The sequence below is a fragment of the Physella acuta genome, unplaced genomic scaffold (genome assembly GCF_028476545.2).
Source record: "Physella acuta isolate Inbredline_101_S28 unplaced genomic scaffold, ASM2847654v3 ptg001636l, whole genome shotgun sequence".
Taxonomy (NCBI): domain Eukaryota; kingdom Metazoa; phylum Mollusca; class Gastropoda; family Physidae; genus Physella; species Physella acuta.
The window spans coordinates 36,413-54,854 of NW_026733150.1; the positions used below are offsets into that span (position 1 = coordinate 36,413).

The 18,442-nt window shown below is 38.0% G+C and overlaps 1 protein-coding gene across 5 annotated transcripts in view; it reads left to right on the forward strand.

The window, feature by feature from the left end:
* Positions 1-18,442, forward strand: part of LOC131929467 (uncharacterized) — a 43,829-nt gene that overhangs the window by 13,078 nt on the left and 12,309 nt on the right. For 3 of the 5 annotated variants that reach the window (XM_059285702.1, XM_059285701.1, XM_059285705.1), the window contains exons 2-3: positions 6,635-7,674; positions 18,224-18,329. In XM_059285702.1, the coding sequence (XP_059141685.1) occupies positions 7,553-7,674; positions 18,224-18,329 (228 nt within the window). In that variant the 5' untranslated portion in view covers positions 6,635-7,552. The other 2 variants (XM_059285703.1, XM_059285704.1) reach the window with 2 other exon arrangements.

The window sequence follows — 18,442 nt, forward strand, 5'->3', positions numbered from 1 at the left end:
TCTAAAAAAATAACTCTTTCCAAATGGACTGAAAGACTAGATTCGCTGATTACATCATCGATGAACTACCTAACAATCTAATAAAAGATCCTTCTCTCCCCCCCCCCCCCCCCCCACCCACCCTCTTTAACTTTTCCACTGCAGGCAGAGAAATTGAGATCTAATTTTAACATATCAATAGATCATCAAATATAAAGCCCTAAACATAACAATCAATCCTTATAAAATTTACAACAGACGCTAGTGCTATCAAGAGTTTTTCAAGAAGATCTAATTGATTGAAATACCTTTGGTGTATGGAATTTTATTGTGTCGTCTGCGAGATTTCTGATAAAGTGTGGTGACGCCACGCGGTTGAAATTACAAGGCTGATATTCTTGTACGGACGAGCTGATTCTTATGTCCCCTGCGGTGATTTATTTCACAGTCCCGTGGAGCTACCTCGGGTGTGTGGCATACTCGAATGCCTGGGTGCCTTTGATTTGTTCTTAATGGTTTACTGATGTCAATGAATACGATTTTTTTATTGAGGGGAGGGGTGGGGGTGTAGTTATTAATGCGTCGCTTTCGTAATGAAACAAAAAATATATTGTTTATAAGTGAATATCGATTTGATTTGATTGATTGAGTATATATTCATGCGCTGACTTCAGAGTTGAAAAGTAAATTTGATAAGGGAGATAAGAGGTTGGTTAGATTTAATGTTAAGGTTAGTGATTGCATGGGTGAGATTGCTTTGATGATATACCAGCGTTGTAGACGGAGTGGTACGGCTTGACCAATAGTGCCAGTAGGAAATAACAGCGAGCTGGACGGATAGCTTGGGGACGGCAGGTTCGAACCCAAGCCAGACAAACTTTTTCTGTGGTTTGAGGTTAATTCTGTGTTCATGCACGTTCACGTACGCATATGTACGCATACATAAATACACACCTACAAACAAACACACATATAGACACACACATACACACGTATCTGTACCCATGCCCATACACATATAAGTGCCCATGCCCATACCCATACACACACCAACACCTACACCTACACCTACACCTACACCTACACCTACACCTACACCTACACCTACACCTACACCTACACCTACACCTACACCTACACCTACACCTACACCTACACCTACACCTACACCTACACCTACACCTACACCTACACCTACACCTACACCTACACCTACACCTACACCTACACCTACACCTACACCTACACCTACACGTACACGTACACGTACACGTTACGTACACGTACACGTACACGTACACGTACACGTACACGTACACGTACACACACGAATACCCGCACACACATATACACAGTCCGCCTAGGCTATGAATATGCATAACCTCACAACGACTGTATTATATAATTAATCCCCACCCGCCTGAAATCTAATTACGACTTTCAAACCTGTCAGCAATTAGCTCTGATATTAGTCGTATTGATCTCTCACGTTCTGCCCCGCTGGGTATAATGATCAGTATCCGTATAGTTACCGAAAACCCACAAACCTTCTCCTTACCGCCCCAAACACGGGTCTTAGGGTGCGGCTAGTACTGTGTTTAAACTAGTGCCGAATCAATCGAACTACCTGAAGATATCGATTTTTTGTGGGCGCTCAAATTATAAAAACTAAACACATTAGTATAAGGCCGGTGTCGTCCTTAAGGTTTGGATATATTAAAGTAGCGGATATATATGGCATAGTTAGTTATGAGTAATCGTCTGCGGTTTCTTTCAGACATTTTCCCTGTGTAGTTACAACTTTCAGGAGGGTACTTGAAACGCTCTGAGGGGGGGGGGTTGGAGCAGAGGCGTAGTGATGGGGGGCAGGGGGATACATATGACCCCGGGCGCTGACCTTAAGGGGCGCCAAAATGGGTTGTAAAAACAAATTAAAATGTCATTTTAGCTGTATTTTTGCAATATAAACAGTTTGAGGGGGGGGGGGGGGTGCAAATCGAAAGTTTGAGGGGGGGGGGGGGGGGGCGCTAATCGAAAGTTTGAGAGGGGTAGTGCAAACTGAAAATTTGCTCCCGAGGGGGGCGCCGAATTGAAAGTTTGTCCCCGGGCGCCGGGAAGGGTCGCTACGCCTCTGGGTTGGAGACTGGTTAAAGTATATATTTTTTATTTAATGTATGTTTCTTTTATGCCCCACTCTCCCGAGTGCTGCATGAAAGAAACGCTGAACACAATAAAAGTCAATAGGTAAGACAGTTGTTCAATTTGATAAATTGGCCGTCCAAAATGAGTACCGAATTCACAAAGTCTAACATCTATTCCAATAGCTTGGCCGTCCAACAAATTTGAATCTGACCATTCAACCAATACAGTAAATTGGCCGTCCATTCAACACCTTGGCCGTCCAAAGCGGGCAGCTATGTGACAAAGTCGTTCGTATACATTCAATAGCTTGGCCGTCCAGTTGACAAAGTCGTCCATATACATTCAATACCTTGGCCGTCCAATGCGGGCACCTATGTGACAAAGGCGTCTGTATACCTTGGCCGTCCAACTAATCTGAATTATTGGTCACCCAACAACTGCAATAAACCAACCGTCAAGCCAACACCTATTCAGTTATCCGTGACAAAATAAAAACACAAGCAATTGTTTACTAACAACGTTTATTTCCTGCGCGACTTATCGCCCTTTTATGATCTCTTTCTTGATTCACATTTGTACCTCCATCCCCTCCCCTTCTTTCTTGATATTGTTGGACGTGTATTTTTTTTAAATTCTATATTTTAGTGAGTAATTTCTGGGGATGGGGGAGGTGAAATCGGCTATCCCTACCATAATAACACCCCCACCCTAATAACACCCCCACTCTCCAGTTTAACGTTCTAATGCTGATCCCCTTGATTGTTTAATATCTGATATTGATTGCGATTGATTGTTATACGGTAAGGAAGTTATCAGATTTTTAATGTAAGGGGCTCGTTTGATAGATGAAGCTTTTTGATGCAGGTTATATGGTTGTGCTTTGAAATCTTAGAGAGGATGGGTCAGGTGGTGTGGGGGTGGGGGTGGGGGGTTGATAGGGGTGGGGGTCAGCTGGGTGAGGGGGTTGGGGTGTTGTGTCGGGTGGGTCAGGTGAGATGGGGATTTAGGTGTTATAAGGTGGGGGGATGGGGGGATAAGGGTCAGGTATAACTGGGTTGGGGCGGGGGGGGGGGGGGGGCGGGTTCAGGTGAGTATGGAGGCATGAAAGTGCTATGGTGATACATTTTTTTTTATTTGAGACATGTTCTAAGTCGAAATTTTGGGTTAATGATTAGCGACCCTTTAAGATTTATAATAAATTACCCTTTAGGTTAATAACCAGTCATCTTTGGTGTTAATAATTAGTCACAATTGGTAAGGCGTGGCCTAGCTGTAGAGCTCTAATCTGCTAATCCTAAAGTCTCGAGTTCGAATCCGGGTTCAATTCAATGGAACGACCCTGAGTCTACCGAGTTCTGATGGATACCTAACTCACGTTAGAGAAAGTTATCCCTTCGTAACCGAGGTCAAGAAACATATGAACTCTACTTCATCTGCTCAATTAATCGCTAGGTCTAAAGAGGAATATTTACTTATGTGTCTATGTATTAATAATTAGTCATGTTTTGGTTAAACTTGGTACCCTTTAACGGAAAAGTTCTTTTCGTCCCTTTTTCCCCTACGGCAGCGTTGAGCTGCAACTATGGTGAAATTCAATGTTACTATCACGTGACGCCCATTCAACCAATCAAAATCTCCGTTTTATTTCATTTTTTATAATCAACCTTCCTTGACCCCCACTTTAACAGACGACAGGAAAGGTCGCCTGTAATATAGACGTGTCTATTCGAATGTACGACGGCCATTGACCGAAGGCAAGAAACTAAACATAAGACTTTTGTTCGGAGGTTTCGTAACCCCGCGTCGCTGTCCAATAGGAACAAAGCAATAATTTTGTCCAACCCAGTAGGGAATGTCAATCATCAGTTATGCTTGGGTTCTACTTTATACACTACTGGTCTTAAACCCCTCTATTTGATTGACGGTATGCTTTTTATTTTATTTTTATAACATTAATGCAATTTTTTTTTTAGATCATTATTTTTTAATACCTTTTCGGTTGATCGATATTTTATTTACTAGCTAGCTAGAGGACTCTGAATTAATGTTATGAAGGTCTAAATAAAACATGAATATATTATGTATTGGTCTATACATTTAATTGTAAGTGAATTCCCACCTATCCCCCCCCCCACACACACACTATACCCCCTCCCCCCACCACAACACCCGAGTGAATTCTTCTGACACCTACCAACCGTGAATTCTTTTTATATTCCTCCCAACGCAATTGTTCGTTTGACATTCTCCACTCTTAGTGAGACAGCAATTTAAAAAGTATTTTGATCAAAGCTGCGAAACGAAATAAGATTTAATATTAACAAATGAGAGGAGGGGAATAAGTAATTGATTTTATTTTATTTAAGGGGGTGACATCAGATTTTAAAACTTGTAAACTTTACCATCCAAACAATGTTTGATACAAATTAAAACATAAAATATTAGAGAATGGGGGGGTGGGGACGACGACACCAAACCAATAAAAAAATTGAGTGAGGGTGTGGGTTGACTTCCATAATAACCGTACCAGGAGACACCCAACCTAGAGACGGAGTAACGCCGCTGGGGGATTGGGGGGGGGGTGTCAAAATGTGTTCTCATAAATAGGCCGTTACATACATACTTATATATATATATATATATATATATATATATATATATATATATATATATATATATATATATATATATATATATATATATATATATATATATATATATATATATATATATATATATGATCTACACTCCCCTTCCCCCCGTCCCCAACCGCCTACGCCTCTGAGCTAAATAACGTAAAGCAACGAGCCAGTTTAATATCACCAGTCAGAAGACACACTAGCTCATTAAGCTAAAGGCAGCGTCAGTGGCTTATGCCACGAGAGCTTAACGATCGGAGGTTAATCACGTGAAAGGGATTAATAAGTCTTTTGTCGGCTGGCTCTTCAGTCGCGGGGAATTGTTTACACCTTGGTTACAGGTGAGGGTGTATGGTAACTTACCTGCAGTTTCACCTCTCACTGTGTACGATGAGATAGCTGTATGTATACGTAGAAATATATACTTTACCGTATCTATGTATATGGGACCATATCTGTTTTATTGATACTATTCATATGTAGCCATTACTTATTATTGTGACTAAATATTTAGCCATATCTACTTTATTGTGACTATATATATGTAGCCATATCTACTTTATTATGACTATTTATATGTAGCCATATTTATTTATTGTGACTATATATTTGTAGCCATATCTACTTTATTGTGACTATTTATATGAAGCCATATTTACTGTATTGTGACTATGTATGTAGCCATATCTACTTTATTGTAACTATATAAATGAAGCCATATCTACTTTATTATGACTATGTATATGAAGCCATATCTACTTTATTATGACTATTTATATGTAGCCATATCTAATTTATTGTGACTAAATATGTAGCCATATCTACTTTACTGTGACTATATGTAGCCATTACTTTGACTATGTAAAAGAAACCATATTTACTTTTCTATGACTAATTAAATGGAGCAATGTCTACTTTACTTTGAGAATGTCTTTCAACATACCTACTATATAGGTATGTGTTTCAACATACTTATTATCTATATGTGTCGCAACCTACTTTCATATTAAACAGTTCACTGTGTAGGCCTACATGGTAACATGCCTACATTCCTGCTACTGTGTGCAGTAAACATGCCTACATTTTAAAGTTGAACACACTTTAAATTATATTTGTTATTTATGACGTACATTAAAATGCCGCGAAGATCATTATGTCATAAAGCCATTAACTTTCATTAAAATATGTAGGTTTTTACTTTCTCATATATACGGAGTATAGAGTAAGTCTTGTAATCGTGCAAAAAATCTAGATCGAGATTTTCACAAATTTCGACGTTTTACATATCCCTGAGTCGGAAAAACATAGTTTTGCAATTTTGTCCGTATGTCTGTGTGTGCGTGTATGTATGTTTGTATGTGTGTATGTCTGTGAACACGATAACTTGAATACCGTTATAGCTAGGTTGATGAAATTTCATATATAAGTACTATATCAAATTTGTAGTTCTGTATCAACTTTTCAGCGATTTCCGGTAAACGGGAGTGGAACGTATTCTACTTTCTGTTTTCATACGATTTCTTTCATCTATTTACTTTATCAACTTTCATTTAAACTTCCGTTCAACTATTTATTTTCACTGCTTTCTCATAATCTTCCTTTCATCTATTTATCTATTTTCATATAAACTTCCTATCATCTATTTACTTTTTCATTATACTTTCACATAAGCTTCCTTTCATCTATTTACTTTATCTACTTTCACGTTAACTTCCTTTCATCTACTTACTTGATCTACTTTCATATTAACTTTCTTTCATCTATTTACTATTTCTACTTTCACATAAGCTTCCGTTCATCTATTTACCAGCAGCTTTTGCCCGTCTATTGTGGCCTACAAAATATATTGATTGAATGTTATTTTTTCTCCACAGTAAAACGTTTACTGTGTCGGCGCTTGAACAACGTACAAAAAACAACAATTCTACTATCAGAGAATGGATCCGCCATTGATAACCGCGTACGCTTCGACCCGCTTCGCTCCCTTGAATAATGAATGGTAGGATTCTGGGAACACGAGGCGGACTTGGTTCTGCCGGAAGTGACTTGAATATTTAACCGTGGCCATACAAAATGTGGAGCCGGAGAAATTGAAAGGAAGAAAAAAAGGAATAATGAAACCAAATATTGAGTGATTTGGTTGGATGAAGTTGGTTCTTAAATTACAGAAGTAAAATAATTTTCTTGGAATTTTTTATAACAAAAAAAAAAGCTGGTTTTTTTCCCACTCGGGTTAATTTCCATTATTCACCGTGTCTATTTCCATTTCAAGATGTTAAAATCTGTGGTGCTTTGAAATATCACAGGAGTAAAATGATAAAACAAATATTCGCACAACTGAATTCATATTTATATGGGTTTTTCTAAGTGGATTGACAATATAGTAGGTAGATCGTCATAACCAGAGCATTACGTCAAATCCTTATCATAAGTACATATTGTGAAAGACTGATTCCTTTGGAACTTTTATTACAATGTAAACTACACAACTAGTTCTTTCTGGTAGGGCATATTGTGTAATGTTAATGTGTTCTTATAAGGGACTAACATTTCAAGCTACTGATTTAGTTCTTATAAGGGACGGATCTATGTTCTAATAAGGAACGGATATATGCTCATATAAGTGTATGATCTACGTACATATAATAGAGTGACCTATGTCCATAAAAGGGAGTGTTCTGTGTTCCTTCAAAGGACTGATCTATGTTCACTAAGGGACTGATCTATGTTCCTATAAAGGACTGATCTATGTGATGTGTCCTTGCTGTGTGTGATAGAAGGGAATTTCAGCCATGTTGACCTTTGGCTCGTTCAGGGGTCAGCGTTTGACCTTTGATGTCCCGGTCGGGATGACCATACACCAGCTAAAGGAAATGATCAAAGAGAAACTTGGAATATCCGGGGACCTCTACAAGTAAGTTAGCACGTGATATAAAAAGTTACGCTTGATTACTTTTAATTGACTCCATTTCCGGTTTCTAAAATACCGATAGCATGAGTACCGTTTCAGGTAGATGGACGAAATTGAATACATAGATTTTATTCTCTTGATTCTGTCGAATTTTGAGAGATTTTCGATAACCGGAGTAAAACTTTACGTTATTTCTGATTTCTCAAAAAACTACTAGAATGTGATGATTTTGTATCATACTTTTGAAAGCCTCATATTTTAAGAACGTATTACCCTCAATAGTTTTTGCGGGAAAAAAACTAACTGCTATTTCATAATTCATATTTCTGGAGCCCGATTATACCAAAAGTGCCATCCCAACCATTGTTATGTGAGAAAATACGAGAGTTTAGGGTAGATCACTCCTGCCAAGCTTTTATTACACTCACTTCCTCGTCGTTCAGTCTGTCTAGATCGAAACGGCCGTGTGAAATTTCAGGCACTTCTAACTAACAGATACGGTTCGTAATTGGTATGTGGGTCAAGACATGAAGACAATGCATCGTGACATTCAATTTGACTTAATTGGTCGCCTAATTAATTTTTTATGAATTAATTAAAATTTGGACCGAATTAGTAGGCAGTTCTATCCACGCGCGTCCTGTTGGGCGTGGAGCGAGGGGGGGGGGGGGGGGGGGAGGGCGGGCTCTACGTCAAAAGCGCGCCATCACGTTCATAGGCGCGCGATGGTTTTTAGTCGGGGTCAGCAGTCTAGTTCTTTACAACTAGACTGCGCCATCCCATAATACATTACTGAAACTTTAGCTATAAACGTGACAATGGTTTCTAGTCTTGTAACTATTGTAAATAAAACATGAAAAGTACTGTCAAATACATTAAAAAACGTTTTAATAACAGTAGTATATTAGGTCCCTTTTGGAGCGAAGGCGCAGGCGCAGGCGCACCCAGGATACGCAAAGGTTATATAGCAAAATACTCGGATGCGCAGGGGGATGCGCAGGCGCCGGATGGACAATGAGATATAGTAAAATACTCGGATGGGGATGGACAACGAGATATAGTAAAATACTCCAGCCGCAGGCGCAGGCGCAGGGTGGATGGACAACGAGATATAGTAAAATACTCCGGATGGGGATGCGGATGGGGATGGGGATGGGGATGCGGATGGGGATGGGGAGGATGCGCAGGGATGCGGATGGGGAGTAGGTCAGTAGGTCAGTAGGTCACCACCGGTGACCTTGTGACGTAATCAGTGATCTAGTTACGTAATTTTAATGAGTTTTTAATTAGTTTTAATGAGTTTTTAAAATTTTAATTAATTTTTGACCTAGTTACGTAATTTTAATGTGTGTTTTTTTTTAAATTAATTTGATTTTAATTACTTTGTTTGTGTTTTGTTTGTTTATTTTTAATAACTTTAATTAATTTGATTTTTATTTATTTTGTTTTGTATTTGTTTGATTTTAATTTTTTTTTTAATTATTTTTATTTTGTTTTTTAAATTTTAATTAATTTTAGTTTGATTTAATTGATTTGATTTTAATTTATTAAATTTTTAAATTTTAAATTTTAATTTTAAATTTAATTGATTTTAATTACTTTGTTTGTATTTTGTTTGTTTATTTTTAATTAATTTTAATTTTTAATTAGTTTAATTATTATTAACTAGTTACGTAATTGGATTTTAATTGTTTTAATTTTTAAATTTTTAATTTTATTTTATAATTAGATTAATTATTATTAACTAGTTACGTCATTTGATTTTTTAATTTTTTTTAAATTTTTAAATTTTAAATTTTATTTTATAATTAGTTTAATTTTTATTAACTAGTTACGTAATTTGATTATTTGTTTGATTTAAATTGTTTAATTTGTTTGTTTACATGTTGTTTGATTTAATTACTTTGTTTATATTGTGTAATTTTTATTAACGAGTTACGTAATTTGATTATTTGTTTACTTTGTTGTTTAATGTTGTTTATTTATTTGAATGTATGTATGTTTTAAATAAAAGACTAACACTAGCATGTACTAGAACAGTCTTTGTATAGGGACCATTCTCCAACACAACGAACGTTACAAAAATAGAACATCCATTAAAGATAACGATCAGCCACAGCTGTTACGTATCGACCCGCCCGCGAAGTTTTCTCACCGCTGCCCGTTTTAATGGGAATGTATTGATCGCAGCCGCTGGCCCATCACACCTAATTAAATTTTTGTTATGCTTCACCGAGTTTCCCCCGCTCGGTTGACAGCTGTGCAACAGCTGTTGTGCGACAGCTGGTGGTGTAATTAGGTTGAGCAACCGGACATTACCTTGTTGGTTTTCTAGTACGCGTATGCTACACGTATATACACACACACACACACACACTAAATTAGAACAAAAGTCTTCTTATATTTTATTTGTTTATTAACGTTTTTCCAATTCATCAAAGGCTTTTAAAATTTCATCCTGTAAACTCAACAGGCGCTCAAAGCAGACGCGACTCATACTAACACCAGAATTTGTAGGAAAATTAAGATCGGTCCCATCTATAAGCTATCTAAGATTTAAAGTGTTTTTGTTCATGAATTGGCTAACAATCGCCAATTTAAATCCGGTGTGATTCATCGTTCGTATTTCCGTCACTTTATTGTTACTCCTGGCCACAAATATCCAATCTTCATTAGACATCTTGAAATAATCTTTTATAATTAGTTCCAATAATTTGAAGTGTTAAACGTGTTATAATACGATCGTTAATATATTGACGACTCGCTGACGCCGAAAAGGGTTGTAATATAACTTTTAAATTTGCACCTCGAGCTTTCTTCAAAACAAAATAGGCTGCATATAGCCCACAACTGTTGGTTAGAATATCTTGTAACACTCTTGAATTGTAAACGAGTGGTCTGTTTGAATTATTTTTTATAAAAGACAAAATGGCCGGCTCCCGAGGTGGTAAGCCAAAACTATCGAAATAAGTAAATTGCGATAGGCCGTTGAAAAATAGACCAACCCAATGACTCCCTGCCTCCGAGGACGAATCTAGATTGATAATGAATGCCGCTTGCTTTGTTCTATCGAGACGCGCGGGTAACTGATCGCACGCTAAAACGGCAAAGAGAGTTGTGCGTTGCACAAATAAGTCCGCGGCCAGTATACTTTGTAGTTCTCTTGTGTTCATTTTCTTTTATAGGTCAAGTTAGGCGGTGTAATCTGTCAGCACTTGCCTCGTTTTCGAAATTTCTAACACCGAATCAAGTTCAGCATACACAATAACTTGAATCGGGTCAGCTGTAACTTGTGAAAATTTAAGTTCAATAGAAACAGGTCCGGATTTAGCCAATTCAAATTGTTCACCATCCAAAAGACTAGGGCTTAAATCAAAAGCAAACAGGGTATACCCGTTCTTAAAGTTTTTATAATCTATCCCATTACCAGCATCTTTTCCAACCATACCAAGAGCGAGGTTACTATTGAAAAACGCTCTAATGGCTTGTTTCTTATCAAAGTCCATGACCAGTGGTTTTCCCGATAACGAGCGACCATCAACGCTTACATTTAAATACGTCAAGTGAAAATGTTGAAAATTGAAGGGGTTTTTCGTGTAACTTCCATTAAAGGCGGTAGAGGCGACTAGACCGATCACTAAACGGGTCGGTGTTTGACTCATATACAAATTGTCTTGGTTGTGACTTAACATACCTTTCGGTATAGCAAAGGTTTTTATTACAACGCGTTTAAAAGGGTATTTTGCATTTGTTGTCGTTAAAGCCTTTTCGTGTGCGATAGAAATGGCGGGATTAAGTCTGGCTTTTCTAACCACCAATGTTGCGTACGTTATAACCGCTTTATATCACTTGTTTGGTTCTGCTGTCAAGAGAGTGAAACTGTCTTTTGCGGGTGTAAGTTTAATTTTAATGTCAACACCATTCAGCATATACCGATCTTGAGCGAAAATGTCAGAGTGTATACGTCCCATCATATCGATCTCATGACTTTCAGCAGCGGTGGTGCGGCGAATCCTATACCCTTCATTATTGTCATCTTTGAATTCCTCGAAATAACAGGCAAAGTCCCTCGCATAAAGAGCGGCCGATAGAGACCCATTCTTGGCCTCTTCCCCGTGATTTAACGTAGCTTCCAGATAGGCGCGATACGGATAGGTGTTCTCACTAGCAGTAATTAGCGTATCGTTTAGAGAAATATCCACTTGTGAAAATAAACTGTGCAAAAAATAATTGACGGGTGCGACATCAACGTCCGCTGGTATTGAATCACCATTCGCTAAGGTTACTTTAGCGCGCACGTGTAAATAAGTATTAAACAAATCGAGATAGTCTTCACTGTTGCCAGAAATGGCAAATTCTATAGGTGCACCTTGTGCCAAGGACGCCAGGGGATGTATTTCAACAAATTGACCCTCCTCGACGGCAGTTTGTGTCGGGGGTGTACTAAATAAATCCAATCCAGAATGTAAGCACTCACAGGAACTCGGGTGAATAAGAGCCATGGTTAAGCAAATATATCTGAATACTTGGGATGCTTCTTCTTAACACACGTCTTCGAATGTTTGTGGTTTGGTCGGCGTGTTAGTTTTATCTGTTGTTCAAAGGGTTCACCCGGTGGTCTCGAGAACCCCCGCTTTCTTCTCAACCCGCTTCCTGATTGGTTTTGTCCTAGGTGATCAACGGCACCTTGCAATAAACGATGTCCGGCTTCCTTGGCGTGTTCTTTAAACGATTCTCCAACGTCTCTTCCCGCTAATGCGTCGTTTGCAACTTGCAACCCGGTACTAACACCTTCTCTGAGTAAAGCCTTACCTCCCGTCTTTATCCAAGGGAGGACCATTCGACCTAGACCACTAAAGAAACTACCAATACCGTGTCCTCTCTGATTTCGTCCACCGATAAAAACGGGTAAACCATCACCGTACTGGTTACAGTAAAAATCCTCGTACAATTTAGGGTTTCGATGTAAAAGTGTGTGTTTCACCATGGTGTGAGTTATTCGAGATCGAAATGTTTACGTGTTCTAAAATGGAGTGTCAACACCGACGTTCCACTTGTGAATGAGAGCGTTTGTCCCAAGTCATCGCATAAAAGTATTTCCACAGTGTCGAATGAAAAGCGGTTCAGGGGGATGTAGTGGGGTTTGTCGTAAATACGAAAAACGGAACTTGGGTTCTTCTCAACGATCGGTACGGTTCGAAGCAAAGGGACCATGACATCACCAACCGGTCTCGTTTTTACGAGGTCACAATAGACGAATACCGTTTTTACTTCGTCTTCAGGGAGATGTTTCTCCCTAACTCTACCAGGAATATGTAAATAGCCTGTCAACCTGTCACGGATGGTACTTTCTATTCCAGCCGCAATTACTTTTACGACAACTTTCTTAAATCCCTTGTTACAGTTTGAAATTATAACTTCCACTTTTTGTTCATCAATATCTCTTTTTATTAGTTTTTTAATAGCGTTAACAAGCGGGTCTATGTTATTATTTTTGGTCTGTCGTACTCCATATATGAAAAGGTTAACGTCTTCACCTTCTGTACTGGAATGATACTGGAGCCAAATTTGATGTTCTCTAAGCATACAAAACGCGTTCGGCATTTGAATCTCGACCAGACCAACTTCGTAGTGTAAACTCACATCGATAGTCTGTGGTAATTTAACGAAAAAATGCCCAGCCTCGTTGTCTGGAAAAACATTCGGTGATGTATTGCTAGGCAGGGTCACATAAAAACTCATTGTAAAATTTTGGTCCTTGCAATGGTTGGGTTAGGTAAAATATATCCGAGACAGCTGGATAACAACACGACCCAGAGTTTTCCCTCTTTGTCGTCGACCGTTCCACGCGTCAGATTAAATAGTGAAAAAGCAATGACGACAAATATAACCAACATTTGAGAGATGAAAACGATTTCCGGTCGTGTCCTTAGTCTACCGAACCAACTCGAAATGGTCGAACCGATAGAAGACGTGGTGGATCTGGGTCTCACCTCGATCCCACCGAGCGGTCTGAGCGTTTCTTCCAACACGGGGTCATCCAGACTTAGGCTTTTTACCGTTTCCTCCATCCTTAGTCTTTATATTTCGAAATGTCTCTAGCTGAAATCCAACTGTTGAATGAAGGGTTATAACCGAACCACTTGACTAAATACTCTTTACCACCGACACCCTTTCTTTCTTGTATAATTTGTTCGACGCGGTACACTTTTTTGTCCCCCACTTTCTGAAGCTCCTCTTTGTAAAACGAACCTTTCACTTCTTCACCTGAATCATCTTTCAAGACGTATGTTACAGGCGTTGTCGCGTTCACGCGGCTCACCGTAAACAGTTCTTCCGTCCACGACGGGGTATAACCCTTTTTAAACGTGTTTCGGCTTTGGCCGATCCGTACACGATCACCTTCGTTAAATACTTTTCGATAAGTAATGTCCCCATGTTCGTATAAAGTATTCCAGACCCTTTCTTGATTAGACAAATTAACATTCACAGGGGCCATACGAATACTCCTATGGTACGAGTGGTTATAGTTGGTGATCAAGTCGTCTACGACATCAATGTAACGAAGACGATTTGTTTTTGTAAAGTACCGCCACATTTTTTCTTTTAATGTTCGATTGAATCTCTCAACTATAGCCGCCTTAATATCTTCATTCTCAGTGGTAAAGAAATGAACGCCTTCATCTTTAAGAAATTTTTAAAATGTCTTGTTGACAAATTCACTACCTTTGTCTGTTTGAAAATTTATAGGTTTTCTAGTAGTAAATATTTTACGTACGGCCTCCGCTAGAGCCTTACCCGTTTTTTTCTTTATCGGAATCGCCCAGGCGAATTTGCTAAACACATCGATGCAGGTCACTAGGTAAGAAGCACCACCATTGTACTTTCGTAACATGCGCATATCTATAAGATCCGCTTGAAACTGGTGATTTATCCCACCGGTGATGGTGGCGCGCCTCTGAAAGCGTCGCCGAAGAGGTTTATGTAACGTGTAGGTATCCTGATGACTTAACCATTCTTTAATTTTCTTAGTTCCAATTTCAGGGTGCTTAAACACGCCGCCGTAGGCACCTGGTCTACTAGGATCATAGTAATGTCTTTTTAGTGTTTGGTTTTTTCCCACGCGTCCCATTTGGTAGTGCTTGTTTTAGTTTTCTTACTTCTGGTACGTTTCGATGGTGGTGTTTTTTCTACGTGTGTCTTCGTTTTCTTCGAGGGGTGAATATCAGAGTCAGGCGAGCCGGATTTCGTTTTAGTTTCAGATTCTGTTATGTCTATCGTTTCTTTTTTAGGTTCGGTTATGTTTTCTTGTGGTTTTTCAACCTCGGTCGTTGGGGTATTCACGGTGGATGGTTTCACATCGACTAATCCTAGGGACTTGTTTCTATAATCGCTAAGTCGCGTCGTGTAGAGCTGTAGTGTCTTTTGATATTGTCTCACTTTGTCGTGTGGTGACAAATCTTCCCTATTTAAGATATGTTCCATTTGCATATCCAAAAGGCGTAGACTATCGTTGAGTGTATCGGGTGGTACATATGCTTTTTGTTGCATAGACTCTAATATTCGAGGATCCATTAAAAGCATTTTCCTGGCCATCTTTAAAATCCCAAGACACCTTTAAGCACACCGAGAACTGGTCCGAGTAAAGCACCTAGGAAACCACCGGTCTGCAAAATTTGCTTTCGTCTTTTGACGGTCAATGACTTTTTGGTAAGTTGTCTCAAGTTCACTTTGTGACGACGCAAACGTCTCTTCTGACCGGGCGTGAGGGGAACGTTGCCTTTTAAGACATTGTGACAGCACTCGCATAACGTTTTTACGAGTTGTGGGGTAGCATTTTCGACAACGGCTTTCACGGCGGGTGGTTTGGCCCGAGCCAAAAACCTTAACATCTCACCTTGTTGTTTTACCGACTCAGACATGGTTGCTTTTATTTCGGGACGTAAACGACTTGCTGCTCGTAAGAAAAGATACTACTGCGTAATCTCAGATTATCCGGTGTTTCCTGTCGAAGGTCGATCAACAAATAACCATGAGGGGCCGATGTTGCGTCCTTAAAACTTTCCTGGACATACGAAACGCGACCGGGATACATTTGTTTTGCCAAATTTGTAATTTGTGAACCGTCTCTAGGGTTCTTGAACAACACTATGTAATGCGAATTGAGACTGATGGTTCTTTGTTCTTTATTTTTCCCGAATAGGTTTTGGACAATATACATGACACTAATATTACGATGGTGACTCCCTTTCGTAAACAATTTTGTAATTCGCTCATCTGTTTCCGCCATCAAATCATCGATGACGACTAGACGTCGACGTTTTCCATCCCCCATTGATCCATTTTCTAAGTCAGGAAGACCTTCCACAAACTGAACGTTCTTTATGGTATCAAACAAAGGTTGCCACTCCCCGTAACAGTAATAAATTTCCTCGGGTGCCGGATCCATCATCTCTGACACCTGGGATAAAAAGGTTTTGACAAATACTGTTTTACCACTCCCAGTTGGCCCAGCGATCAGAGCGGTAAAGGGATGTTTCCATCTCGGATCCATCGTTTTAAATGGTTGATTTTGCTTCCAGTCATACATCTTATATAGGATACCGAGTTACATAACTTTCGGGGACAAGTAACAAAACAATAACACATACTTGTCTTTTAATATAAAAGTAAGAAAGTAAGTTTCTGTGATTATGTGTGTGTGTATATACGTGTAGCATACGCGTACTAGAAAACCAACAAGGTAATGTCCGGTTGCTCAACCTAATTACACCACCAGCTGTCGCACCGAGCGGGGGAAACTCGGTGAAGCATAACAAAAATTTAATTAGGTGTGATGGGCCAGCGGCTGCGATCAATACATTCCCATTAAAACGGGCAGCGGTGAGAAAACTTCGCGGTCGGGTCGATACGTAACAGCTGTGGCTGATCGTTATCTTTAATGGATGTTCTATTTTTGTAACGTTCGTTGTGTTGGAGAATGGTCCCTATACAAAGACTGTTCTAGTACATGCTAGTGTTAGTCTTTTATTTAAAACATACATACATTCAAATAAATAAACAACATTAAACAACAAAGTAAACAAATAATCAAATTACGTAACTCGTTAATAAAAATTACACAATATAAACAAAGTAATTAAATCAAACAACATGTAAACAAACAAATTAAACAATTTAAATCAAACAAATAATCAAATTACGTAACTAGTTAATAAAAATTAAACTAATTATAAAATAAAATTTAAAATTTAAAAAAATTAAAAAATCAAATGACGTAACTAGTTAATAATAATTAATCTAATTATAAAATAAAATTAAAAATTTAAAAATTAAAAAAATTAAAATCCAATTACGTAACTAGTTAATAATAATTAAACTAATTAAAAATTAAAATTAATTAAAAATAAACAAACAAAATACAAACAAAGTAATTAAAATCAATTAAATTTAAAATTAAAATTTAAAATTTAAAAATTTAATAAATTAAAATCAAATCAATTAAATCAAACTAAAATTAATTAAAATTTAAAAAACAAAATAAAAATAATTAAAAAAAAAATTAAAATCAAACAAATACAAAACAAAATAAATAAAAATCAAATTAATTAAAGTTATTAAAAATAAACAAACAAAACACAAACAAAGTAATTAAAATCAAATTAATTTAAAAAAAAAACACACATTAAAATTACGTAACTAGGTCAAAAATTAATTAAAATTTTAAAAACTCATTAAAACTAATTAAAAACTCATTAAAATTACGTAACTAGATCACTGATTACGTCACAAGGTCGCCGGTGGTGACCTACTGACCTACTGACCTACTCCCCATCCGCATCCCTGCGCATCCTCCCCATCCCCATCCGCATCACCATCCCCATCCCCATCCGCATCCCCATCCGGAGTATTTTACTATATCTCGTTGTCCATCCACCCTGCGCCTGCGCCTGCGGCTGGAGTATTTTACTATATCTCGTTGTCCATCCCCATCCGAGTATTTTACTATATCTCATTGTCCATCCGGCGCCTGCGCATCCCCCTGCGCATCCGAGTATTTTGCTATATAACCTTTGCGCATCCTGGGTGCGCCTGCGCCTGCGCCTTCGCTCCAAAAGGGACCTAATATACTACTAATAACAACCTTTTATGTATTATTGCACTAAAAAGTAGTAAATAAATTATTTTTTTTTTTTTTTTTAATACTTGTATTTGCAATTAAAACAAGTAGGCCTACATCAACATCAAATTTTTTAACATAATTTTGAACACCAAATGAAAACGAAAGCAAATTATACACTACTATGCAAATACCTATAAAGTAAAGCGTGAGCTTCCTCCAAAATATTAGTAAAGGTATCTAAATTATAGATACTAAAGCGACCCACGCTTTTCTTTATAGTAATTTAAATAGTAGTGGCTAATATTTTTCTTTATAGTTATTTAAATAGTAGTGTATAATTGATTTTCTACTTTTTAGTGCATTATTACATAAAAGTTTGCTATTAAAACGTTTTTTTATGAATTTTGTTTTTAAATGTATGGTTTTCAGACAAGACAAGAAAGTGCTCGCCCTTAGCTACGCTGGAGCTGAGTTGGGCGACCATTGGGTCTTCTCTGATCTGGGGATTTTACACGGCAGCAGCATCAAAATACAGGTGAGATAAACATTACAATACAGGTGAGATAAGTAGCGTTAAATACAGGTGAGATAAGCTTCAAAATTCAGGTGAGATAAGTAGCGTTAAATACAGGTGAGATAAGGGTTAAA